At 34.0% G+C, this 14,444-nt stretch overlaps 1 protein-coding gene across 1 annotated transcript in view; it reads right to left on the bottom strand.

Moving 5' to 3' along the window:
• The window catches only part of VPS13B (vacuolar protein sorting 13 homolog B), a gene marked incomplete at its 5' end in the record, with an annotated part of 272,185 nt that extends 257,996 nt beyond the window's left edge, over positions 1-14,189 (bottom strand). Inside the window, 2 exons of the mRNA XM_008065666.2 lie at positions 11,112-11,255; positions 14,063-14,189. Coding sequence (XP_008063857.2) covers positions 11,112-11,255; positions 14,063-14,189 — 271 coding nt within the window. The remainder of the gene's footprint in view (positions 1-11,111; positions 11,256-14,062) is intronic.
• Between the last annotated feature and the right edge of the window lie 255 nt (positions 14,190-14,444).

Here is a 14,444-nt window from a genome sequence, read left to right as displayed (position 1 = left end):
AACTAATATCCAAAGGATTCCATAGTATGTACCCAACCTATCTGTCTCCATCAGACTTATAGTTAACTATCAATTTCTTCCAATTCTTTTGGAGTGTTTCATACACATATTTTCTATTTCTAGGAACAAAAATAGGAATTCTTATGATTAAGAAATCCATCTATTAATTCATACAACAAGCTTTGTGTGGAATTTGTATTTTCCCAGGGTTTTATTGTCTCAGACTTAAAATATTGTACATAACAGTATTTGATAAGTGAGGACTGTATTTGACATTATGTAATAGTAAGCCAAATATTGGTGACTTAACTGTTTAGGTTTATTTTGCTCATATAACCTAAAGTCAGGGCTAGTGAAGTAGCTGCACAATGTTACTCAACCTTTTTATCTATCCACTTGGCTATCCTTCTACTATCCTATAGTAGGTTGGGTACATACTATGGAGTCCTTTGTGTAGCTTTTGTCCCTCATATGTGTCATCACATGGTCATAAGTGGCTAGTCACTTCCATCATCATTATTGCAAGGAGGAGGAGAAGAAAGTTAAGTAAAGACATTACCAGAAATCTGTAGAACATTTCTCTTTATACTTCATTGACCAGAACTGTTCCAAGGAAGTCAGATAATGTCATCAAGACTTTTATCTCTCAATTTTGCTTATTTCTGTGCATTAGTCTCCTTCTGTCTTTCTTTCTCTCTTTTAATACAGACAGGTTTTCTTTAGGTAGCAGTGGTAAAGAAGGACACAATATGGCCAAAGAAATCTTCAGTATTATATCTGAACTTATGTATCCACAAAAAAGAGAGTTTATACTTCTCATTGTCTTCATATGAAACATTACCCTTGTCTGAGTCCTGTGACCAGATCAACCAATAACTGAGTCAGGAGGATAGCGTACAACAATTGTCCAAGCCTATGTTACATGCCAATCCTATAATAGGAAGCCTCATCAAAACCACAGTGGAATAGAGGAATGTTTACCTAAAGAAAGGGAGTTCTATTATCAGAAGAAAAGGGTTAGAAACAATGGGAAAATATAATATTTGTTCTTATTGCAGTATTGAACAATTTACAAGCTAACATTATTTATACCATATTATCTGGTATAGAACTTTGGGCTCCATTTGAAGATACATCAAAGTATTGAGATGAGCCAAAGCTGCTTTCTGAGGAATATACTGATTTTGCCTACCAGGTAACCCTGAAGTCTCTGTGCCAAGGCTGCTGGTTGTACTCTAATATCCATTATCCACTGCTAAAATAATTTTTAGCAGAGTCTTTCTCTTCTGCAATTATACAGGCAGAAGAGAAGGGGAGAGGAGAGAGGAGAAAGGGAGAAGAAGAGGAGGAGGAAGAGAGAGAGAAAGAAAAAAGACAGATAGACTACATTTCTCAGTCTTACTTGAAACTGAGTGTGGCAACTTCAGGGTTTGTCTTTACAGGGTGGTGTGTACTCCTCACTTCTTGCTTCATTTGCCCATTCCTCTAACCTGATGCTTAGAACACAAACATGGTAAGTCATCTCGGACCAAGCTGGTGAGATACCTTAGAGATGATAAAGCACCAACAATAGAGGAGACTGGGTCTCTAAATGACCTTAGGGAGCAGAGCCATCATACTAGTCTTAGACTACTGACCTAAGGACTGTTATCTGAGAAAGAAATAAACTTTTATTTTGGGTTCCTGTAACACATAGCTGAAACAGTCACTGAGTGAAATGCTGTAAACCCTTATTTTCATAATAGACTTCTCCCTACCTTACCCACTGTCCATCTGGTTTCCTAAGTGTATGTATCAGTCCTTAACCAAAAGTACCAAATATTAGCTACTCTTGGCTCCAATTGGAGAGTTATGTAACCCAAAACGTGACAGTTTCTGTTTAGCAAAACAACAAACAAACAAACAAAGAAACATACAGGAAAATTTTTTTCAGAGAAGATACTTTGGGGCAATAGTTTTCTCATTCTGATCTACTCAACTATCAGAATTATACGAAGGTGCCCCCAAATGTTGCTGTAGCATAGGTTATGTATATGAATATTCTGATCCAGTGTAAGAGAATTCTAATTAATTTTTCTACATCCTTGCCAAAATATGTCATTTGACTTTATTATAGTCATCCTAGAGGGTATAAAGTGGTGTTTTTTTATAGTTTTGATTTGTATTTCCTAGATGGCTAATGATACTGAGCATTTTTCATGTGCTTATCGGTCATTTCTGCATTTTTAATAGGGATATTTGTCTTTTTATTATGGAGTTGTAAGAGTTCTTTATGCATTCTTGATAGAAGTTCCTTATCAAAAATGTAATTTGCAAATATTTTGTCCCATTCTGTGGATTGTCTTTTTATTTTCTTGGTGATGTCTCTGAAGCATAAAAACTTCAAAGTTTTATAAAGTCCAATTTACCTAATATTTTTCTTTTGGTTTCTTGTGATTTAGTGTTTCTAAAAAAACACTACCTAGCCAAAGATCATTAGGATTTATACCTATGGTTTCTTCAGGGAGTTTTATAGTTTTAGCTCTTATATTTAGGTCTTTGATCTACTTTGAGTTATATATGATATGGGTTAGACATCTGCTTTGATTCTTTTGAATATGAATATCCAGTCATGCCAGCATTATTCCTTGAAACAACTATTTATTCTTCCATTGAATGGTCTAGGCTACCTAGTCAAAAGTCAATGGACTATAAATGGTAGGTTTAGTGTTAGTACCTGAACTCTCAATTCTATTTCATTATCCATATAATTATCTTTGTGGCAGTACCACATTATCTTGATTGCTGCTGCTCTGTCATAGGTTTTATATTATGAAGTGTAAGGCCCTTAACTTTGCTTTCCTTTCCTTTTTCTTTTTTTTTCCTTTTCTATCTCAGGATTGTTTGATTGCTTTGGCTATTTTGGGCCTCTTGCATTTATCATGAATTTTAGAATCAGTTTGTCAATTTCTATAACGAGGTCACTGATTGGCATTTCAGGATGCTGATATATTAAGTCTTCTAATCCATGAATGTCTTTTCACTTTTCTAGGTATTTGAACTTTATTTCAACAATATTTTGTAGTTTTTAGAATGTAAATTTTGTACATATTTTGTTAAATCATCTTATTCTTTTTGATGCTATTAAAAATAAAATTATTAACTTCATTTTTGAATTGTTCATTGTGAGTATATGTAAATGCAACTGATTTCTGTATGTTTATCTGCTATCCTGCAATCTCAGTAAGTTCACTTAACAGTTCTACAAGTTTTTTAGTAGATTCCTTAGGATTTTCTATATATATGACCATATTTTCTGCAAATGGAGACAGTTTTACTTCTTCCTTTCCAAACTGGACGTCTTTTACATACAAGACCATGATAAAATACACACTTCTTAGTTTATCTTCCATCATTTTCCTGCATGGTTCCTGTAGTCTAGAAAAATTGATTTTTTTCAGTGTCCTGCCAAAAAATCCTAATGCTGACAAACCTCCATGTCTTTATTCACACTATTTCTCCATGCTGAAACTGCTTTTTATTAACGACAACTTAATTTCATTTCCTTACTGCTTATCTTCCCGAATAATCAATATCCCCAATCTAAATGAGGTTTAGGTTTGTATGAAAGATTAAATCAGTTACAGAAAATTTAAAGCCAAGTACTCTTTGTACATGAGTAGCTATATTTATATTTTGATATAGCTCTAATTATTTATTGTTGTTTTCTCTACTAAATATATAAGCACTAGAACAAAGAGCAGAATTTTTATCTCTTTTGTTTAATGCTGTCATCCTAGTATCCATATAGTATTCTACATATAGGAGGGGTTCAATATTGACCAATCTTCTTTACCTATTTAACTCCAACTTCTCCATAAAGGAAGATCACTGATCACCTGGCCTAAAGCCTTCTCTTTCTCCCCTGGACTTTTATAACACTAGTTTTCCATAAAGTGTATTTAACACTTATATACTACTCTGAGTTCTTAGTTATCACTTCACTTGACTATACTTTATTTCCCAACCTGAGTATCAAATTTTAGAGAGCACAGGGCCAGTGTATTCATTTTTCAAACTCCTGCCAGATTGTAGCCAGTACCTATACAGTATCAGATACTTTACTATATTATATCTGGCATATAGTAAGCTCTCACTGAATATTGCTAAATAGGGCTAGGGTAGACAGTTTACTAGAGTCTTAGGAAAGCTTAATCCATTCACTGGATTTTTGGCCAAGAAATCTACAAGAGATAAATATCGTTATGGTTGAAAATTTTAAAATCTGATTGTCTTCTTGATGTTTTACATCTACCATGAGGCAGCTATGATGTATTTCTGAGCACAATCTTGTTTATCAGGATAAAACTATACTATTTTTCTTTACAAGGTCTAACTTAAATTGTGACAGGTGTGAGAGTTCAATGTACCTAAGTAACCCTTCCCTCGGAGAAGATAGGCAGTAAAATACTTAATATCTTTTCCAGGTCTCAATTTTAAGGAATTCAAGGTATTCCATCACAGCCCTTCTTGTACATTTAAGGCTCTGCTTGAATCCATATTTTATTAGAGACTGTGTTATTGCTTGGTTACAAGTAATCTATCCAGGTGTCTCTGAAACGAAACAAAATACTCAGCATAGCAACACCAATGGGAGGTCACCTCATGTACAACATCTAAAATTCCCATCTCCTCTCCTAAATACAGAAATATGTAACCTCTGGTCTGGCCTTTTCCATGCATGCCTACCTCAAGATAGAAAGCATCACGATAAACCAGAAAACCAACATACTGACTCATACCAGTCTCAGTCCCCCTTTCAAAGCCCACCTCTACCCACATGTGTTCTCAGGGTATTCATTTCCTTTATATCCCTCATCCTACCTAAAATTCGATGCCAAAAAACATCTGTTCCTACACCAACACACACTTAAAAACACTTAAAACCCTTTCCCTCTTCTATATCTTCAAGTTCCCATTTCCAATTATTTCTATCACTCCTTAGGTTGGTTAAGAATGCCTTGCAATAATTTTTCACCTTTTACTAAAAAACAAAAATTTCCATTCTGAAAATGAAGAATAACTCCAAAGCAGATTATTTCCAAGTTGAAACAGCAATAAGACCACCAAAACCAACCTCTATAACCACCCCATGAGGCATATACTCAATTATAGTTCATCTAAAAAAAAGAGTCCAATGCATTACGTTCTACTTTATAACAAATTTGAAAAGTACCCATTTAAATTAAACCCCTATCATATATTTTCTATATGATTATACTTTTCATATAGCAATTCAAAATATTTAATATTTTAGAATGGTAGAGATATTGGTCAGTTTACTAATGTATATTCATAAAAGAATACATTACTTTCTTGACAACCTAGATTTTCTCCAACATTGTTTACATCAACTTCAAAAATCACAATCTTCATTCATCTGGCTCTTTTGTGCCAAATGTGCAGCAGATCTAGAGAACTAACAGTTCAAAGTGGATAGGCAGAAAAAGGACTTTAGTAAAAATGACTTTGGGGGGAAAAAGAGAGTTGACATTATTTGAGAAGTTTCACAGTGGGAAAAATGGAATTACTAAGCATTATGTAGAGCCACTGGTGGGAATGGGATGTGGGGTGGAAAGAAGACAGAGACTTTTAAAAAAAAATCTGAGCAAATAAAAAAAGTGGCAATTATTAACTTAAGATAAAACAAAAACATATAAAGACAGGAAATACATGCTATATTCTTTCATTAAGCAATGAAAAATATGTATGTAGTCTTTATAAGGAAATAATTCATACTGATAAAAAATATAAGAATACTGGGCAGATGAAAGTATAGAAGGGAAGTAAGCACAAAAGAGATTATTATTTACAAAAAACAAGTGAATAAGGTGATAGCGAATTGAGAAGGTGGTAGTTTATTCAGGTTATTTAGAACTATGGAGTCAAATACCTGAAGAAACAGCTTACAGAGTCAAAAGTGGCTGGCTAGGGAACAGGATGAGGTGGGGGTATCTGGGACTTATGCTATTATGATATATTTAATTTAGCAATACTTGGTTGTTAGCATTTATTTACTAATTCGATAAAAATAAAACCACATGATAAAAAGCAAACTAACCAATACCCATGTTTATATAACTGGGCCTTTATGGAACCAAGACCATCTTGTTAGAAGGTAGAGAATCCTCTGACGAGTAAACAAGTTGTGGTGAACTACTACAGTCCTGCTAAATACTGAGAAAGAAATCAAGGCTGACAAGTGAAGCTCTATTTGTGGAGAACTTAGAAATATACATTTGGCTTTTACTACTAAGATACCTAGGAGGTTGACTCTAATCTTAGGTAAATGGCAAAGAATTAAGATATGAGAATCCCAAATAACATGCCTGTTGTACAGTCTTATAAAGCTAGTTGTCACAGAAATGTGAACTATAGGATGGGATGGTGAACTATGGCAGTAAGCTAGATAGGGAAGGATATGTACTTTGTAATATATGCATTTTTATTTTTGAGTATTACATTTTTATTTATGTATTTTCTCAGCTTGTCATAACACAGGTTGATTAACCCTAATCTGAAAATCCAAAACTCTTTGAACACAAACATGCCATGACACTCAAAGGAAACGCTCAGTGAAGCATTTTGACTTTCGGATTTTCAAATAAGGGCTACTCAATCTGCAAGTACAGATAAGTAAGAAAAGGTTAATTTAAAGGGGGAAACTAAATGTTCTAAGAGCCAGAAATCATGGAAGTGATAGTACTTGAAAGAGACAGTGAAAATCAACAAGCCCTTGATTCAGTGGCCTCACTGCATCTAAAACACACTTTTCAGAGCAAAAATATTGGAAAACTGTGTTTCAACATGGGAGGCAATTTTCCCAACCCATTAATTGGTCATTTTAGCTGAACTTGTAAGCTTTATTATGTATTTAGTTGTCCCTTTAATTAAAATTAATATTAAATATTGGTTCTAGCAATAATCCTTAAACTACCCTTTTTCACTTCCATTTTCAAAGATATGTCCACTTTTCTTCCCCTTGTTTATGGTGTAGATATGTTTCTTATATTAAACAAAAATTTTCCTATCATATTCTTGAATGATTTTAAAAATTAATCTTTCAAATAAACTTTGCCAAAGATTGAAAATATTAACCTCAAAAATATAATACATTGAATATACATGATATCTTCTTATAGAAATATATAACTACTGTATCAGTAGTGTAAGATGGTGGGTTTAGAACAGATATGATGTTTACTGGTCTATAATGCTAATGTTCTTTCTAGAAGTCCTGATAAATGGAATTCTCATTATTAATCCACCATTCTGATGAAAGAGTAGTTGTTTATAATGTCAGGATATACATTTTAAACTAACACATATCTCTTCCTCTACTTCCCCAATAACTCAGCCATGTTCAATTTTCTTTTTTTGTTTTGTTTTTGTACTTACATTTCTGAAAGTAGGAATAATATGCTCTGTCTCATTTTTTAAAAAAAATTATTTTTATAAATGTAGGGGTACAAATGCAGTTGTGTTACATAGATATATTGCACAGTGGTAAAGTCTGAGCTCTTAGTGTACCCATCACTTAAATAGTGTACACTGTACCCAATAAGTAGTATTTTATCCCTCACTCTTTTCCTGCCCTCAATGTCTATTATTCCACTCTGTATGTCCATGTATATCCATTGTGTAGCTCCTACTTATAAGTGAGAACATGCATTTTTTTGACCTTCTGAGTCATTTCACTTTGGATAATGGCTTTCAGTTCCATCCATGTTGCTGCAAAAGACATGACTTCATTCTTTTTATGACTGAGTAGTATGGAATACATGTATATGCACACATGCACACACACACACACATACACTCTCTCTCTCTCTCTCAATATATACCAATAACAAAAGATAAATGCAAGGTCATGTTTGTCTTCTGCAATTACAGGAGGTGCTCCAAGGGTTGCCATCAGCATCCAGACACTACTGATTATGGCCAACTGCTGCAGGATGGTTGCTGTATGAGGCCTCCCGGATTTTCGCTTGTGCACATCACACACAGTGCCATGTGTCTCAAACTTACTATGAATGCACGCAATTATCAGGCATGTTGGAGGTTCTGTTGCATACTCACACCTCCAGTGTCAATGTATTTCCACAACGTTCTTGAATTTCAAGTACCACCTCAAAATGGTCTTGTACTCATCGCACAGCAGTCGTGCTACCATCATTTTATGCCATCTTTTGAATGAATGTCATACTACACGTTGTTACCATAATTCAATTCAACTTTGAAAAGTAATACTAGATAACATTTCTTAAAATGTGTATGCATTTTTGGCACCCCCAATATATAGATCTAGATCTGGATAGACATATATCTATATCTATATCTCTCTCTGTTTATCTATATATCTCTCTGATTGATTTTAATTCAATAATCCATTGATGGACACTTAAGTTGATTCCACGACTTTGGTATTATGAATAGTGCTGTCATAAACTATGAGTGAAGGTGTCTTTTTGACAGAAGGATTTATTTTCCTTTGGGTAAATACTCAGCAGGTCAAGTTTCCTTTTTTTAAAAAAAATCTGAAAAACAATTTTTCTTTTAAATTTTGGTAATGTGGTTGTTAAAACTACACTAAAGAAAATCAAACGGCCCTTTCAAATATACCCTTTACTTATTACAGAGTATTCTACATAACTAAAATGTCTTTGTTTTCTTAGACTACCAGATTTGTGTTCTACTAGTGACTTATAAATGGAATCATATTCTTCCAGTGTATGAGGTCTTTTCTAAAATACTGAAGTTTTCACAGATGTACCACACCGGGGCTGGGGACAGGGACAAATTGTCTTCCCTCATTAGTATGTCCCTTCTTTTTAATTGTGATAAGTACATATAACATAAAATTTGCCATTTTAATTATTTAAATATATACATTTGGTCTTCACTTTTTATATGATTTCTAAGAAGAAACAAAGAACGGCAGATCTATATTAAATGCAGCAAAAAACAATGCCTATCTATTTTATGGAACTGTGAGTAATGACTCAACATTCAGGGAGGAATTATTAGTAATCTAACTCTGAGTATCTTTTTATTTACTGAAATCTGATCCTACTAGGAGGCATTAAAAGTGTACGGGTAAATAGCAACCAGTTTGCTAAATTGTGTGAATTCCTAAAGCAATCAGTAATCTGTGTGTTAGAATTCTTTGATATGAGACATTCATAAAATTGGCACAAAAGATAGAGACATGTAAAATACTCTTTTCCAATCCAACTTGCTTCATGGACTTCACTGGAAATGCATGGGTAATTTTTAAAAATTTGCTTATTTTCATGTCATATGATTATATTTTTATAAATTCCCTAATGTATATTGAAAAAAGTCAGTCTTTTGAAGAACATATAGCTCTAGAGCCCTTTAAAAATATTGAATAGCCGGGCTCGGTGGCTCAGCCTGTAATCCCGCACCTTTGGAAGGCTGAGGTGAGTGGATTGCCTGAGCCTGTGGGTTCGAGACCCACCTGGGCAGCAAGACCTCATCTCTACAATAAATCAAAAAATCAAGCCGGGCTCGGTGGCTCAGCCTGTAATCCTGTGCATTTTTAAGGCTGAGGCGAGTGGATTGCCTGAGCCCGTGGGTTCGAGATCCGCCTGGGCAGCGAGACCTCATCTCTACAATAAATAAAAAAATCAGCCGGGTGTGATAGCGCATGCTTGTAATTCTGGCTACTCGGAAGGCTGAGGTGGAAGGATTGCCAGGAGCCCAGCAGGTAGAGGCTGCGGTGGCCGGGAGCGGCCACTGCACTCCGGTCTGGGCGACAGAGTGAGACTCCAACTCAAAAAATAAATAAATAAAAAATAAAAATAAAAATATTGAATAAACAGAAATCATGGGTAGTAAAGGATGATCAGGTTAGAAAATTTCAGTTTAAAAAGATAAAAGCTTTATCATATTTAAGTAATTTTTTTAAAATAAAGAAGACTGAGAGAATAATGTAATAATTATGGTACATGATCTGTGGCAGAATGGAAAGAACATTAACTTGAAAGACTTAAACTGTTCTTCTTTACCTCTTAATAAACAGCATACAGAACCTTCTGTTTAACTCATGACAAAAATAAAAGCTACATATTTCTTATACATAAACAATTTGTTCACCTGAGTTCTTATAAAAGATTTATTCTAAGTACAAATATGATTAGGGAAATGTAGAAACAAAAAACAAAGAATACATATCTTTTTTTTTTTTTTTTTTTTTGAGTTGGAGTCTCACTCTGTCGCCCAGACTGGAGTGCAGTGGCCGCTCCCGGCCACCGCAGCCTCGACCTGCTGGGCTCCGGCGATCCTTCCGCCTCAGCCTTCCAAGTAGCTGGAACTACAGGCGCACGCTACCACACTTGGCTAATTTTTTTGATTTATTGTAGAGATGAGGTCTCACCAAGTTGCCCAGGCGGGTCTCGAACCTGTGGGCTCAGGCAATCCACTCACCTCAGCCTCCCAAACGAGTGGGATTACAGGCTGAGTCACCGAGCCTGGCAGAATACATATCTTAAGGAGAATTTATCAAGCTGCTTTCTTTGTTTGAGGGTGACATGCTTTGTGGTTACAGTACATGTTTCCAATGAACACTGGACCAAAATTAAAATTCTAGGCAGACATTCAAGTTCTATGATTATGTTTGTTCTTCACTGAGCATGGGAAATGACTGCTTTACAAGTTATTTATGAACAATATTTCCGCAGTACTCTCACAAAGTTCACTTCTGAAAGAGGCCCTATCACTGTAACGTATCTGACTAAATGAAAGTTATACAAGGACTCCCCCGTCATACTTTAGAAATTTCAGCACATTAATAAAATCATTTTTAAAAGAGACTTTTCTGAGTTTAGTCCATAGCAATTTTGCAGAGGTGCAGAATAAATAAGAAGAACAGAGATGAAATAAATTTCAAAATTAAAGAGTATCAATCCAAAATTATTTGTGACATATATGGAATAAAGTTAAACAAAGAATAATTAGCAGAAAATATTTAGTTTAACTATAGTTTTCCTATTGTTAATATAATGTTGGCACAAATGCAGTAAGCCTCATCCTAAATCAGGTATAGTTACCTCTGTGGTTTTGTTTGATGGTTCCAGTCCAGTCATATTTGCTACTATTAACTGATGTAAGAGTTGAACTTGAGCCACACTTAGGAAGAAGTCCAGGTTTGTAGTTATATTCACTTCCAAGGAATGGCCACACACTAAAGTCTCCTGAAGGAAAAAAAGGTTGAAACAGATAAAGAAATATGATAGTCTTTGAATGATAATTTATCACTCTTACTTATTTGACCTTTACTCCTTTGATGGAATCTTCTTGGACTCAAGTTTATACACTAATGAGAACAGCAAAAATGGTGAGCACAACCACTTGACACAGTTTAATGGATACATTTAATAAATATTTATGAGGGCCTGCGATATGTCAGACCTCGTGCTAGACACAGGGCAATTAACAATAAGAATTTTTCACTTATTCATATCAATTTGACTATTTCACACCTCAAACCATTATCATTGTTCCAATATGTAAGCAATGATGTAATTCTGGAGCATAACTTTGCTAATTAATTCAAGCTAACAAATATTTACTAAGCATCTCCTAAGTACCAGGCACTACAGTAGAGTACTAGAAATATCATAAAGAATAAGGCTGGCCTTGTAAAAGGTAATCTGCTCTTGAGGAGGCTACGATCTGGTGTGGCAGACAGATGTAAACAGGCAATTGTAGACAGGCAATTACAATCACCAAGTGCTCCAAAGGATACACTCCAAATGATTTATAACAAAAGAGTGCTGAAGCCAAAGATAGCTAGACTAATTAATTTCACTTTGTCTTCAAATTGCTAAAACCTTTGCAGCATTTGGTAGATGTCTACTACTTAACTGGTGCTGTTCTGCAAAACTGAGTCACTTAAGTATTTATCACTGAAAAACCATTAAGAGAAGGAAAACAAAACAAAACAAGAAGCCAATCCAGAAGCTTCGTTTCATAAGTAGAAATCCTGCCTCTTGTAATAAAGTGCATGTGGACAACATTCAAATGCTTGAAAATGTCCAACAGACATTCTTATTAGTGCCATTTAGAGGAACAGATTTAAGGAGAGTAAGACTAGCCCAAATACAAACTAGACAGCTCAGAGCAGTGTTTAATAAAGCCATAAAGAACAGCATGTTTAAAATGATTACTCTTTTTCTGGTTAAATCACTTTTTCCTGCAAGCTCCCAGTGTTCACTCAATATTGTTAGAATTCTTATTTTATTCCTTAAGTAATGATGGAAGGGAAAAAAGTACACTGATTCAGGATTTAAAAAAAATAAATTATCACATAACCATTATCCAAAGGGATAAATATGTGTACAAAAAAGCTTAGTTTGATTAGTGGCATACTTCCTGTGAAAACTTGTAAATGACTGATCCTGTGCCAGTAGGTTAAATAGTATAAATTCAATTGATAGAATTAGCAGCTAATATTATAAAAATAAGAATAACTTCCATTTTGTAAAAGTTTAGCTTTTCAGATTCCTCTTAGAATTATTATTTCTATTGATCAGTTTGAACCTTAAATGAATCTATAGGGCACCAAGGTAGCTACGTATGAGGCAACTAAGGTATGCATAAGAAACTTGATAGAACAAAGAGTTTAAGTGAATGGCTTAAGATGATATACTTTAGTTCAAAGCTGGGCTTAGCCTAGAACTAGGTTTTCTGATATTCAGCTTCATTCCTCTTTCACCTGGGAATGGGGAACTTTCTACTAATGCTTCAAATTTGAAGATTAGTTAATTATGACAGGATTGCATTTTATTAACTTTGATATGTTCTTACTTTTATCTCTGAATTCAATGATAAGTATCTGGGAATCCAAATAAAGAGCATTCTCAGGGAAAAAAACTTAATAATTCAGAATGATTTTGATATTCCATTTTTGTTAGCTAAATACATCCAGGAAGCAAATTCTAAAATTCTAAAATGTGATTCTGCCGTGTGACTCTTAATTTGTATTTTCAGAGTACTAATAGTATGAAAAAAAGGGCATCTCATAAGGTGTTTCACATATTCTAAACCAACCGTGTTACTAAGTAACTATAAGACATTGGTCGATTTACTTAATCTTTATATACCTTTGTGAATATACAAGAAACCTGGCCTAACCAAACTTTTTTTCATAGGCTATTATAAATATCAAATTGGATAATATATGAAAAAATATTATTTAAAAAAATTCACAGAATATTAGGTTTTATTGGTTTGGATGAATATACACCTACACCTAAATTTCCAAATTTCTCATAACAACTGGCTATATTTCTGTGAATGAGCAAAAAGTTTATAATGTGCTTAGCATAAAATATTTCTATGAAGAATTTAAGCTACAGTTAATCACATTATTACTACATTTCTATCCTAGGTATTGGAGGCAGCACACCTAGTGATCACAATTGCAGCCCTGGTTCCCCCAATTAACAATGGTCAAGTTAATCTCTTTGACCTCAGTTTCCTCTGTTTAAAATATGGATACATCAGCATCTATCTCATAAAAATGTTATGAACACTAAATAAGGTAACCCATGTAGAATTTACTATGTAACATAATCTATATGAGAACTCTATATTATCTGTCAGTGCTATTGTTGTTTTCATTAGAAAGAGGTTGTAGAAGTTAGAAAGTAGAGGCTAGAGCCAGACAAGTTGATTTCATACCCTACTCTGCTACTAACTACTTATGAAAATTTGGGCAAATTGGTTAGTCTCTCTACGCCTCAGCTTCCACATCTATAAAATGGATACAGTAGGAGTAGCAAGCAGGATTATTGTGAGCATTAAATGAGTTATTACAAAGAAAGTGATAACTGAACAGTAGTACAGGAGGTGCTCAAGAAATATTATCTATGACAGTAACTGTTATTATTAATGAGTTAATTTGATGTCCTATGGGCTGAATCTATAAAAATTCCTTAATGCAACAAGGAATAATCCCATTATTGAGACTGAAATAAAATCTGAATTATGTTCTTACCTCAGTATGCAAATTTTCTGGAGAAATTATTCTGGTAAAAATAATGGCAGGAGCTCCAGTTATTCGGACAGAAAAATCTGTCAAAACGGGGGTCAAAATTGCTCTCCTTTCTTGATGCCGTCGTATGCTAAAAACAATCGAGTAAAAGATTATTAATCATTTCATTTTTTCAAGAAAAATTTTCATTAAATTTGTACAAGTCTTTGTACTACAGACATGTATGACAAAATTACATTATTATTTTGAGATGGCCTATTTGTGTATTTTATAGTCACAGTTTCTTAATTTCAGTTACACAAGATTTATAAGTAGTAAGGAAAAAATATCAAAAAATTAAGCAATTTCATATCATTCCAAGACCTTTCAACAAATTACTTTGTTT

This window comes from Carlito syrichta, unplaced genomic scaffold (assembly GCF_000164805.1).
Source record: "Carlito syrichta isolate Samal-C Ts95f unplaced genomic scaffold, Tarsius_syrichta-2.0.1 Scaffold308755, whole genome shotgun sequence".
Taxonomy (NCBI): Eukaryota; Metazoa; Chordata; class Mammalia; order Primates; family Tarsiidae; genus Carlito; species Carlito syrichta.
The sequence above is the reverse complement of the archived record's forward strand: the minus strand, read 5'-3'. Positions and strand labels throughout refer to the sequence as shown.